Source organism: Staurois parvus, unplaced genomic scaffold (genome assembly GCF_062004578.1).
Source record: "Staurois parvus isolate SC_StPar_1 unplaced genomic scaffold, SC_StPar_1.0 ptg000186l, whole genome shotgun sequence".
In the NCBI taxonomy this organism is placed as follows: Eukaryota; Metazoa; Chordata; class Amphibia; order Anura; family Ranidae; genus Staurois; species Staurois parvus.
In genome coordinates this window covers 6,066,305-6,079,363 of record NW_028317982.1, presented here as the reverse complement: position 1 = coordinate 6,079,363, position 13,059 = coordinate 6,066,305, and the positions used below count along the sequence as shown (strand labels likewise).

General features: G+C 45.3%; 1 protein-coding gene across 1 annotated transcript in view; it reads left to right on the top strand.

Annotated features, from left to right (window-relative positions):
- Positions 1-886: 886 nt before the first annotated feature.
- BOD1L1 (biorientation of chromosomes in cell division 1 like 1) overlaps positions 887-13,059 on the top strand; it is a 73,885-nt gene continuing 61,712 nt past the window's right edge. The window contains exons 1-2 of the mRNA XM_089677419.1: positions 887-1,059; positions 5,812-5,936. Coding sequence (XP_089533545.1) covers positions 943-1,059; positions 5,812-5,936 — 242 coding nt within the window. The 5' untranslated portion in view covers positions 887-942. The remainder of the gene's footprint in view (positions 1,060-5,811; positions 5,937-13,059) is intronic.

Here is a 13,059-nt window from a genome sequence, read left to right as displayed (position 1 = left end):
GATGAATGAACTCCCACACGTGCGCAGCTCGTTGTACAACTTCAGCAGTGCCAAGATGAATGAACTCCCACACGTGCGCAGCTCGTTGTACAACTTCAGCAGTGCCAAGATGAATGAACTCCCACACGTGCGCAGCTCGTTGTACAACTTCAGCAGTGCCAAGATGAATGAACTCCCACACGTGCGCAGCTCGTTGTACAACTTCAGCAGAGCCAAGATGAATGAACTCCCACACGTGCGCAGCTCGTTGTACAACTTCAGCAGTGCCAAGATGAATGAACTCCCACACGTGCGCAGCTCGTTGTACAACTTCAGCAATGCCAAGATGAATGAACTCCCTTAGCGGCTCTCGGCTTGTAGTTTTCAATTAACTCCCATGACACTGTGGAGCCCCGGGGTAGTTCATTGAAGCTTCTGGTCAGGATATCTACTTGCTTGTACACCCTGTACAACAAGCAGACATTCTGACAGGTCTGACATCACCAATCTACTGATCACTGGTGCAATGCTTTCCAGGCTCCTGTAGACAAAATTAATTGGTACTTGTCTGTTAATTCACCAGATTTTTATATATATATATATATATAAATATATATTGTATATGTTTTATTTAAATATATAAAAAAATATATATATATATGTATAAATAAATAAATCCGGTGAATTAACAGACAAGTACCAATTAATCAATGTACATTTTATTACCTGCAAACAAACTGTGCATTTATTACTTGAACTGATCCGAACTTATAGTACAAAGCATGGTATTCCAAGCTGTGCGGGCAGAGGGCGCTCCTCACAAGACACTGTCCCTCCCCTCACTGCTCCCGGCCGCTCTTGCCTGGGACGCTCTCTCTCCCACAATCCCCCGGTGTTTCCGGGTCAGGTGTCGGGGCTGCGTTTGTTTTGGGTGATGAGCCCGGGGCACCTCGTTGTACAAATATGGCCAACCTGCCGCCCGGGGACCCCAAGCTGGTATCGCTGATCGTCAATCACCTGAAGAGCCAGGGCCTGTTCGATCAGTTCCGCCGGGACTGTCTGGCTGATGTGGACACCAAGGTGAGGGGGACTGAGACCAGGAGGACCTGTCACTGGACCGGGGTAGGGAGGGGAGACGCCGGACTCCGCACACCCTCCAGGGGGAGAGTTCTCGACGGAGACCCGCAGAGCAGAGGATGGAGGGATGTCTTCATGATCTGCATCTGTCCTGTCTGCACGTCTCATGACTGCTCATTGGAGGACACAGAACAGCCTGATAGGAGGCAGCACAGGGGCCCAGTGTGTGGGGTGGTGCATGGGGTCCCTGCGCGTGAGTCGGCTCGTGGTGGCCCCTGTGTGTGGGGTGGCCCCAGTATCCTGTATGTGGCATGGAGAGCCACAAGTTCCTCACAGGGTGTCGGGGCCCCTGTGTGTTGTAGGGAGTCACTGGATCCCTATACGTTGCATCGGCCCCTGCGCGCGGGGCGGCTCTGGTGGGCCCCCTGCGCGCGGGGCGGCTCTGGTGGGCCCCCTGCGCGCGGGGCGGCTCTGGTGGGCCCCCTGCGCGCGGGGCGGCTCTGGTGGGCCCCCTGCGCGCGGGGCGGCTCTGGTGGGCCCCCTGCGCGCGGGGCGGCTCTGGTGGGCCCCCTGCGCGCGGGGCGGCTCTGGTGGGCCCCCTGCGCGCGGGGCGGCTCTGGTGGGCCCCCTGCGCGCGGGGCGGCTCTGGTGGGCCCCCTGCGCGCGGGGCGGCTCTGGTGGGCCCCCTGCGCGCGGGGCGGCTCTGGTGGGCCCCCTGCGCGCGGGGCGGCTCTGGTGGGCCCCCTGCGCGCGGGGCGGCTCTGGTGGGCCCCCTGCGCGCGGGGCGGCTCTGGTGGGCCCCCTGCGCGCGGGGCGGCTCTGGTGGGCCCCCTGCGCGCGGGGCGGCTCTGGTGGGCCCCCTGCGCGCGGGGCGGCTCTGGTGGGCCCCCTGCGCGCGGGGCGGCTCTGGTGGGCCCCCTGCGCGCGGGGCGGCTCTGGTGGGCCCCCTGCGCGCGGGGCGGCTCTGGTGGGCCCCCTGCGCGCGGGGCGGCTCTGGTATCCTGTACGTGGCCTGGAGAGGCACATGTTCCTCATGTAGGGTGTCGGGGGGGGGTGTGTGTTGTAGGGAGTCACTTGATCCCTATATGTTGTATGTGCTCCTGCGTGTGGGGCGGCCCAGGTATCCATGGGGCATGGAGAAGCACAAGTTTCTCACATAGGGTGTCAGGGCCCCTGTCTGTTGTAGGGAGTCAGTGGATCTGTATGTGTTGCATGTGCCCCTGCGCGTGGGATGGCCCTTGCATTCTGTAGGTGGCATGGAGAGGCACACATTCCTCACATAGGGTATTGGGGCCCCTGTGTGATGTAGGGAGTCACTGGATCCCTATATGTAGCATGTGCCTTATGCGTGGGTCGGCTCAGGGCAGCCCAGGTATCCTGTAGGTGGCATGGAGAGGCACAAGTTCTTCAGATAGGGTATCGGGGCCCCTGTGTGTTGTAGGGAGTCAGTGGATCCGTATATGGTGCATGTGCCCCTGCGCGTGGGGCGGCACAATTATCCTGTACATGGCGTGGAGAGGCACAAGTTCATCATGTAGGGTGTCGGGGGGGGGAGCCTGTGTGTTGTAGGGAGTCACTGGATCCCTATATGTTGTCATGGCTTCCTGCTTGTGGGGTGGCTGTGTATGTGGCGTGGGTCCTATCAGTTTGCACAAGCAAGCCGTGACTTGACATTCAGCCCGGGGTTTGAGCTCCTCCTCCTCCTCATCCCATACTTCGCTATAGAGGGAGACTGATTGGGTCGGTTCAGGTCGGTGCTCGGGTTTAGCTATTTTTGGTAGATCTAAAGCGGATTGGTGACCCTCAGCCATTCAGAGCCTCCCGGACACACACAGGACACAAACCTAATCGATTCTGCTTCTGCAGTGTTCGTTATGGCAGTGTAGCTAACTCCTGCTGATTGGTAATTGAGGAATGTGGTGTGATCTGCTGATTGCGGGTGTGTGTATGCTGTATAAAGCGATCACTGGGGAGCAGAGTAGAGGAATTCCTGCTATGCTGATAAACATGTATTTAGAAAAAAAAAGTGTACACTTACCTCTCTTCACCTTGCTTTGATTTAGTCATGTGATCTGTCTCCACTGTTTAGTCAGTGGTGGCTGCAGGGCAGTGGAGAGAGAGTGCTTGACAGTGGCTGGGAATTCCAGGAGCTGTGATGTCATTCATAGGCTGTCATGTCCCAGCCATTGTAGGCGCTCCCTCCTCTCCCCTGCAGCCACCTTAGACTGACACAGGGGAGACTCATCATTTCACCAGAATGGGAATATATCATTTTTTTTTTACATAGGATAGGTAGCAGGAGGGAACATTTTCAAGATGAGTCAGTGTTAGGTGGGATTTCTACTTAAAAATGAAACTGTAAGAAAAAAGATATAAAGTTGGAGAACAGGCAGGTTTTTTTTTTTATGCAGAAGAGACATTCTATATCTCTTCTGCATTAAAAGTTCCTTAGTTGCCTGTCTGCCCTTGTACACTGAACTGTGCATGTGCAGCTCGTTGTACAATTTCAGCAGTGCCAAGATGAATGAACTCCCACACATGCACAGGAGTGACACCATCTTGGCCCAGCCTGTGAAAGTGGCGGGTAGGCTGTACCCAGAAGCCGGCCACTTGAAGATGTTAGCGACTGGCTGACAGCTCCAGGTTGCCAAATCACTGCAGTGAAGGTAAGTATAGCTCCTCTTTTTAAGTCCTATGATCCTTCGCTTCGTCTAGTGGCCAGAATGCGTATATTATCTCACTGAGGTAGTTCAGAGAACTGTTCCTCATTTTGACCATTAGATGGCGCTGATGATTAAATAAACTATTCTATTACAGAAAATATTACAGAAAAATCATTGGTTTTAAAGGGAGGAATTGTAGATATCTGTGAGACGTATAATGCCCCATTGCCGATATCAGTGGGAAGTATAGTGCCCCATTGCTGATATCAGCGGGAAGTATAGTGCCCCATTGCTGATATCAGTGGGAAGTATAGTGCCCCATTGTGGATATCAGTGAGAAGTATAGTGCCCCATTGTGGATATCAGTGGGAAGTATAGTGCCCCATTGTGGATATCAGTGGGAAGTATAGTGCCCCATTGTGGATATCAGTGAGAAGTATAGTGCCCCATTGTGGATATCAGTGGGAAGTATAGTGCCCCATTGTTGATATCATTGAGAAGTATAGTGCCCCATTGTTGATATCAGTGGGAAGTATAATGCCCCATTGTTGATATCAGTGGGAAGTATAATGCCCCATTGTTGATATCAGTGGGAAGTATAATGCCCCATTGTTGATATCAGTGGGAAGTATAGTGCCCCATTGTTGATATCTGTGAGAAGTATAATGCCCCATTGTTGATATCAGTGAGAAGTATAATGCCCCATTGTTGATATCAGTGGGAAGTATAATGCCCCATTGTGGATATCAGTGGGAAGTATAGTGCGCCATTGTTGATATCAGTGGGAAGTATAGTGCCCCATTGTTGATATCAGTGGGAAGTATAGTGCCCCATTGTTGATATCAGTGAGAAGTATAATGCCCCATTGTGGATATCAGTGGGAAGTATAGTGCCCCATTGTGGATATCAGTGGGAAGTATAGTGCCCCATTGTGGATATCAGTGGGAAGTATAGTGCCCCATTGTAGATATCAGTGGGAAGTATAGTGCCCCATTGTGGATATCAGTGGGAAGTATAGTGCCCCATTGTGGATATCAGTGGGAAGTATAATGCCCCATTGTTGATATCAGTGGGAAGTATAATGCCCCATTGTTGATATCAGTGGGAAGTATAATGCCCCATTGTTGATATCAGTGGGAAGTATAATGCCCCATTGTTGATATCAGTGGGAAGTATAATGCCCCATTGTTGATATCAGTGAGAAGTATAATGCCCCATTGTTGATATCAGTGAGAAGTATAATGCCCCATTGTTGATATCAGTGAGAAGTATAATGCCCCATTGTGGATATCAGTGAGAAGTATAATGCCCCATTGTGGATATCAGTGAGAAGTATAATGCCCCATTGTTGATATCAGTGAGAAGTATAATGCCATTGATGGTGTCAGTAGGGGAAAGGTGCTCCATTATTGGTGACAGTTAGTGGAATAATGCCCCAAGGGCCAGATAAAGGCAAGCATAGGGCCACATCCACCCCCGGGCCGCAGTTTGGAGACTACTGGCCAGTCCAAGTTTGAGGACAGCTAGTAATATTTAAGTAAGTCTTTTGTCAGAAACTGCATCATTAAAGGATAGTTTTACCTTTTGTAACAAGCTACACTCATAATGTGTAACATTTAATAAAAGGGCTGGCTCCCGAAAGCCTGGTGCCTGTATGTCAGATCCCTTTTCTTATGGAGGGCCCCAAATATGGAGTTGGTGACCAACTCCTGTGTGTCCTGCATCAAACAATTGTCTTTGTAGGCCAGTCATCACAAGAGCGGGTTATATGCCTGCAGTTTGTTTGCTCCTGGGACGCCCAATTTGAAATTGAATCTAAAGTGCTGCAGCATAGAGGGGACAGGTGATTGGAGGAATGTTGCGTGGGGACACACATGGCTGCAGAGATACCGGGTGCAGTGGGTGGACCTCCTGAGTAGCCACAACATGTCCCTCCTGGGTGTACTAGAAAGCTTGCAATTCCTAAAATTCTTTTAAACCAATTTTTGTACCTTGCAGCTGGCAACTAAGTGCCCCAGATGTAGTAGTGTTTGCCATGTATGATAATTACAATGTTTTAATATCCTCTCTTCTTGCTTTGTATGTCCTGTAGCCTGCATACCAAAATTTGAGACAACGAGTTGACAACTTTGTATCTAACCACTTGGCGAATCACACCTGGAGCCCCCATCTGAACAAGAATCAGCTAAGGAATAACATCAGGCAGCAGGTGCTCAAGTGAGTCACATCTTGTACAGAAAATGATCTATTCTGCCTTTTTTTTCATCTTGCAGCTAATTTGCTTCCATTGTCCTGCAGTGTACATTATAGGTGACCATTGATAGTAGATGATAGACTGCTGATTGATCTTTTTTTTAGTTGTTATGCAGCATCCAAATGTACAAATGAAACCAGCGCTCAAATCTTCATACAGACTAGAAATAACTTTAAATGCCAAACGTTGAGGTGCAGCCCTTCGAAGATCGGGAAATCTTGGTACTGGAAACAAAAGCAAAACAGGGCGCACTCTCATCGTTCATTAACGTGGTAAACCACAAATTTATTTAAAAACATATAGATGTATACTCACAAACCTGCTGTTTTTATTCTCTTTGGTTTGTGAGTATACACCTATATGTTTTAAATAAATTTGTGGTTTACCACGTTAATGCACGATGAGAGTGTTCCTTGTTTTGCTTATGTTATGCAGCATGCCTATGGGAACAGCCCCTTTTTCTCTTTTACAAAGGAACAAAGATTTGACCAGGAAAAAGATGCCTCTCTTTATAATAAGTGTTCTAGCAATTGAGCTTATTGCACACTTACCGGAAGGAGAGAGACTCCCCTAACTGTTGGCAAACATTTCATCTTGCTTGGGAAGGCCAGAAAGCTTATATGGATTGCAATTTGAGGGATCCATACTGTGGAGGCAGCTGACCGCGTCACTGTGACTTTGTAGAGGCAGCAGAACTCAGATGGAACACATACAGCTGAAAGTAGCTGTGTGAAGAAGGTAGCCCAGGATAAGGTGGGAAATGCATTGGGTCATATTAGACATGTTTTCTGACCTTAATCCGACATATTGGTTAGTATAAAGTGGGCAAAAAAGTATTTAGTTAGCCACCAATTGTGCAAGTTCTCCCACTTAAAAAGATGAGAGAGGCCTGTAATTGGCATCATAGGTAGACCTCAACTATGAGAGACAAAATGAGAAAAAAAATCCAGACAATCACATTGGCTGATTTGGAAAGAATTTATTTGCAAATTATGGTGGAAAATAAGTATTTGGTCACCTACAAACAAGCAAGATTTCTGGCTCTCACAGACCTGTACCTTCTTCTTTAAGAGGCTCCTCTGTCCTGCACTCATTACCTGTATCAATGGCACCTGTTTGAACTTGTTATCAGTATAAAAGACACCTGTCCACAACCTCAAACAGTCACACTCCAAACTCCACTATGGTGAAGACCAGAGAGCTGTCGAAGGACACCAGAAACAAAATTGTAGACCTACACCAGGCTGGGAAGACTGAATCTGCAATAGGCAAGCAGCTTGGTGTGAACAAATCAACTGTGGGAGCAATAATTAGAAAATGGAAGACATACAAGACCACTGATAATGTGCCTCGATATGGGGCTCCACGCAAGATCTCACCCCGTGGGGTCAAAATGATCACAAGAACGGTGAGCAAAAATCCCAGGACCACACGGGAGGACCTAGTGAATGACCTGCAGAGAGCTGGGACCAACGTAACAAAGGCTACCATCAGTAACACACTACGCCGCCAGGGACTCAGATCCTGCAGTGCCAGACGTGCCCCCCTGCTTAAGCCAGTACATGTTTGGACCCGTCTGAAGTTTGCTAGAGAGCATTTGGATGATCCAGAAGAGGACTGGGAGAATGTCATATGGTCAGATGAAACCAAAATAGAACTGTTTGGTAGAAACACAACTCGTCGTGTTTGGAGGAGAGAGAATGTTGAGTTGCATCCAAAGAACACCATACCTACTGTGAAGCATGGGGGTGGCAACATCATGCTTTGAGGCTGTTTTTCTGCAAAGGGCCAGGACGACTGATCCAAGTACAGGACAGAATGAATGGGGCCATGTATCATGAGATTTTGAGTGCAAACCTCCTTCCATCAGCAAGGGCATTGAAGATGAAACGTGGCTGGGTCTTCCAACATGACAATGATCCCAAACATACTGCCCAGGCAGCGAAGGAGTGGCTTCATAAGAAGCATTTCAAGGTCCTGGAGTAGCCTAGCCAGTCTCCAGATCTCAACCCCATAGAAAACCTTTGGAGGGAGTTGAAAGTCCGTGTTGCCCAGTGACAGCCCCAAAACATCATTGCTCTAGAGGAGATCTGCATGGAGGAATGGGCCAACATACCAGCAACAGTGTGTGCCAACCTTGTGAAGACTTACAGGAAACGTTTGACTTCTGTCATTGCCAACAAAGGATATATAACAAAGTATTGAGATGAACTTTTGATATTGACCAAATACTTATTTTCCACCATAATTTGCAAATAAATTCTTTCCAAATCAGCCAATGTGATTGTCTGGATTTGTTTTCTCATTTTGTCTCTCATAGTTGAGGTCTACCTATGATGCCAATTACAGGCCTCTCTCATCTTTTTAAGTGGGAGAACTTGCACAATTGGTGGCTGACTAAATACTTTTTTGCCCCACTGTATGACAGGAGTCTAGAATTAGTAGAAACCAGGAAGGAACCATAAACCTATTTAAAGGGATCTGGACCGTGGTTTCTTACTTTGTGTGCATCCGATCATTCTGGTTTGCAGTCAGAACCTCTGGGAATGTTATTGTATTGTTTTTTGTTTTTTTCCCCTGCGCTGATTTTTTTTTTTTTTTTTTTTCTGCGTACCTTCCTCCTTTTATGCTTCTTTTGGTACAGTCTGTTTTTGTTTATTCACCTATCCAAGGATTGTGGGCCATTGATCACTTAGAAATCCTGAAACTTATTTCAAAGAAGTGTTTTTAGACAGGCAAAGATGTGTTTGTAATGCATTCATTCCTACTTGCAAGAAGTGTGCTTTATAAGGGGTAAGAGCAGTTCCCAGTCACGTTTAACCACTTCAGTACTGGACACTTTCTCCTCCTTCCTGCCCAGGTCAATTTTCAGCTTTCACTTTGAATGCCAATTACTCATGCTAAACTGTACCCAGTTTAGCACTATTTTGAGACAGCGCTTTCTTTTGGTGGTATTTATTCATGACTGGGTTTTTTAAAATAAACAGGAAAAAATACAATTTTGAAAAAAAAAAAATATATTTTTCTTTGTTAGAATCTTTAAACTATGGTATATATCGGGGCTGAAACAACTAATCGACATTATCGATTATAATAGATTTTGAAAATAGTTGACAACTATTTTTATAATCGATTAGTTTGCGTTAATACAGATAGCAGTAGGAACACTCTATACTATACTTTGTGGCTTGCTTTAGGAGCACTCTGGGCTGCTCTGTGCAATATTTCAGGTAGGTATTTTAAGGGCTCTGTGCATGGAAGATCACCATCTGAACCCAGAGAAGCTGGAGGCTGATGGACTGGAGCTACTGATGGACTGGAGCTCCAGTACTACTTTACTATAAAAGTTTTATATCCCCCTTCGCATAGCTTCATGTCTGTGTGTGTTTTTGTTTGTTTTTTTTTAGTTAAACCTCTTGAGGGAAGGTGGAGAAAATCACATTTTTAGTGTGGATGAATTGAGGTACATCCAACAGCTTCAAACCTACAATTATTGCTATGGCTACTGGTTGTTTCCTTTTAAAGTGGTATTAAATCCAAAAGCAAACATTTTGTTATATTGCAGCTTACCGATTATTTTCTGTCATCTGGTGAGTCAGCCACGGTCTGTTTTTCCAAAGAACAAGCTGTCCAGCAGAATGTATTGGTTACAGAGATGAGACAAACCATTTACCAAAGACAGAGGTGCTGACAGTGCTCCACTATTTTTTATTTTTTTTTTTGTATGTGAAACCTTTATCCCAAAAGGAAAAAAAGGTTTGCTGTAACTGATTATAATGTACTACCTGGCATTTGGCTTCAATTTGTTAGTGTATCTAAATATGGTAATACATCTAACACTGCCCTCCTCACCAGACTGACAAAGTTGCTGTCCAAAGGTGCTCCCTGTGCTCCTTCATCCAGAGTGTGGGCTCTCTAATACAGGATGTGTGTTACTGGCCAGGTCACTGGGGAAAAAAGCCTAAAAAAGAACTAATGCAGCTGCCACATCTAATGAATGGGTAAGCTGCAACATATTACATTTATAGATTCGGTTTTTATACTGCTTTAAAGAGCTACTTGGAGCAGCTGCAAAATGTTGGTAAAATGAGCAAACTATTATACTTTTTTTTTTTTTTTTTAAATTATTATTATTATTAATTATTTATTTTTAACGTGTGAAATACAAGGGAAAGATACAGTAGAAATGTGTCTAACAGAGACAAATGAACTTAATCCAAGGTATCAAAGAGAAAATCCAATTAATTTTTTTTAAATTCCCTCAGGCTCTAATCTAAACCAGGTCACAGTGATGTTGCACTTTATATAGAAAAAGGTTAACAAAGCACTTTCTATCCTGGGAAAGAAAATTCATAGTATTTTAGTTGTTAAAGCCCAAATGCAGGAGAGAAACAAATCCACGTTTGCAGGGACAGATGAAGAGTTTCACTTACTCGATTCTTCGCTTTGGTCTACGGGCAGAGTCTTGGCATTATCACATACAATGCCGAGACCTTAACCCAGTATGGTATGCTGGGGAGGCTGGAGTGCGATACGTGCCAGTTGCAGATTAGAGAGAAGCTGTTGGAGACCGGTCACAGAACTGGAGGCAGCCTACTGGAGTGAGAAAAAGGTTAGCATTCACTCCTGATCCTCAGCCCTAGTCTTAAAGGAGAAGTTCACCTTTCATAACCTGTTACACCCATATTCAGGATGTAACATGTTATGAATAGACAGACTTCCACTCCCGTGCTTTGACAGCTAGCGGGGGATCTTCTGCTCCTGCTAGCTCCACCCACCCAGCTGCATCACTCATTCGCAGTTTTCTGTGAATGAGAAACTACAAGTCCTGACAGCCTTAGCGGCTGTCGATTGAACTACCATGGCACTGTGGAAGTTCATTGATTCTTCTTGTCAGTATATCTACTATCCCGTATGGGCAAGCAGATATACAGGAGGCCTGCGTGGCATTAGCAATCTGCTGATCACTGATGCATTGCTTTTACTTGCTCCTGCAACAAAATATAATAAATGCAAATTTTTTTAACCTGCAAAAGTGCTTTGATTTTTAGCAAAAGGTGGACTTATCCTTTAACAAGCAATTAGCTCTTGTATTGCAGGTGAGGCTCACTGCAAAGGTGGTTTTCTTTTTATTTTCCTGGAGTTGAGCTTTAAATATAACTAACGGCAATTTATTTTTGTTTTGGATAGAGTGGAGGGGGATTAGAACACCTGTCAGGTTTTTTTGTTGTGCATGTCCCTGTTAGGAAGATTCACCCTTTCTGTGTATTGTTGTCACCGAGAGTAAAAGTGAAAGGAAATCACAAAGGAAATTCTCCAGTGAGGACACTAGTTCTGGTAACAATCAGGGATTCCCTCACTTTGGAGGGATTTCCTCTCACTTGGTTTGGCTGTAGGAGAGAAAATTAAGAGACATTTCCTCAATGAGCTACAGATGGCAAAAAACTGACGGGCTAGAACACTCCCTTACTACTATTAAAAATGGTGGTGGGGGGGGGAGTTTTGCCTTTTAGTTCAAATTCAAATACCAATTAGGAAAGCTAAAAGCCTGGCCATTTCAATTGCTGCCTAAGACAGGATTTTCTTGCTTCATGCAGTAACACTTATAAGAGGTCATCTTTGTTGTGGGGGGGGGGGGGGGGGTTCCCTGATATGAAGAGCTTTTCGGGCAACTCAAGAGTGGTTTCAACAAGCATGTTGGGACAGGATCTCCATTCCATTTAGGTTGTTAGAAAAGTAGAATTAACAGATTTCTCCACCAAGGTGGATGGAAGAATTGTATTTCGCCTGCCCCTGACCCCTGTGTTCTGGCAGCAGGAATCTGCTCTACAAACGTAGATATTTCTGTTTTTCCCTTTTCATAATTTTAAAAATGTTGCAAAAGTATGTTTTTACTTTGTCATTATGGGGTACTGAGTGTAGATTAATGAGAAAAAAAATGAATTTAAACAGCTGTAATATCAGGCTGCAACATAACAAAATTGAAAAAAGTGAAGGGTGTCTGACTGCTTTATGTACATTATTTTTACCTCCGTATTGATGTAGTACTATTTGACCCATTTTAGTATATCCAGGATATATAATAAATACTACTCTTATTTGGGTTTATGCTGTTGTAGTATCATAAAATTCACTTTTTGGGCCAGTTCACACCATAGAAACGCAGTCCGGATGCACGTTTTTGGCACGTTCCGGTGCGTTTTTAATGCGTTTATGGTACTTTTTTTTTTCCCCCTTCCTTCAATATAAATAGGGACACATGCATTACAGTGCGTTTATAGTGCATTCCTATGCATTTTTTTGATACCGTGTTCCAGTACAGTTCTGTGCAGGAAAAATGCAATATGTTCTATTTTTTTTTTTCTTCTCTGCAATCGGAACACACTGGAGCTGCGAGCATTGATGTGAACTGTGACATTGACAACCATATAACCTACTTTCTGTGCATTTTGGGTGCGGAAAATAAGCACACTGAAACCTATGTAGTGTGAACTGGCCCTCACACCCCGGTCACATCAAAGCCGATTTTGAAATTGTGCGACTTACAGTGAAGTTGCACAATTTCAAATTTGGGTGACCTGATTTCCTTGCGATTTGCAAGACATCTGACACAGTTGTCTATGCAAATCGCAACAAAAGTAGTGCACTACTTTAGAAATTGGTGCGGCTCTGACCAAGTCAGACAATTGCGGACAATAGGGTGCGACTTGGCATATAATTTGCAAGTCGCAGGGCATGCAAATCGCATGCCAAGTCACACCCGATGTAAATGGGGGCTTACAGTATTTGGGTTACATTCTGATCACTGGTATAGCCACTTAGCTATTGATTATTTTAACTATGGACCATTATTACAAAGTTTCACTGCTGCAACCCTGTTTGTAGATCACTGGCTTTTCCTGGAATGTTACTCTTTATCTTTTTCTTTTTTTTTCCATAAAATTTATGTGAACTTGTGGACATTTAATCCATCTACTGTGGTCATGATGTCTTTACCTTGGAGTTGTAGATTTTGCAGCAACCTACCATCTTTTGAGCATTTGTGAGAGTAAATGTACTGGGATTCCTACTGACAAATGCTGGAGA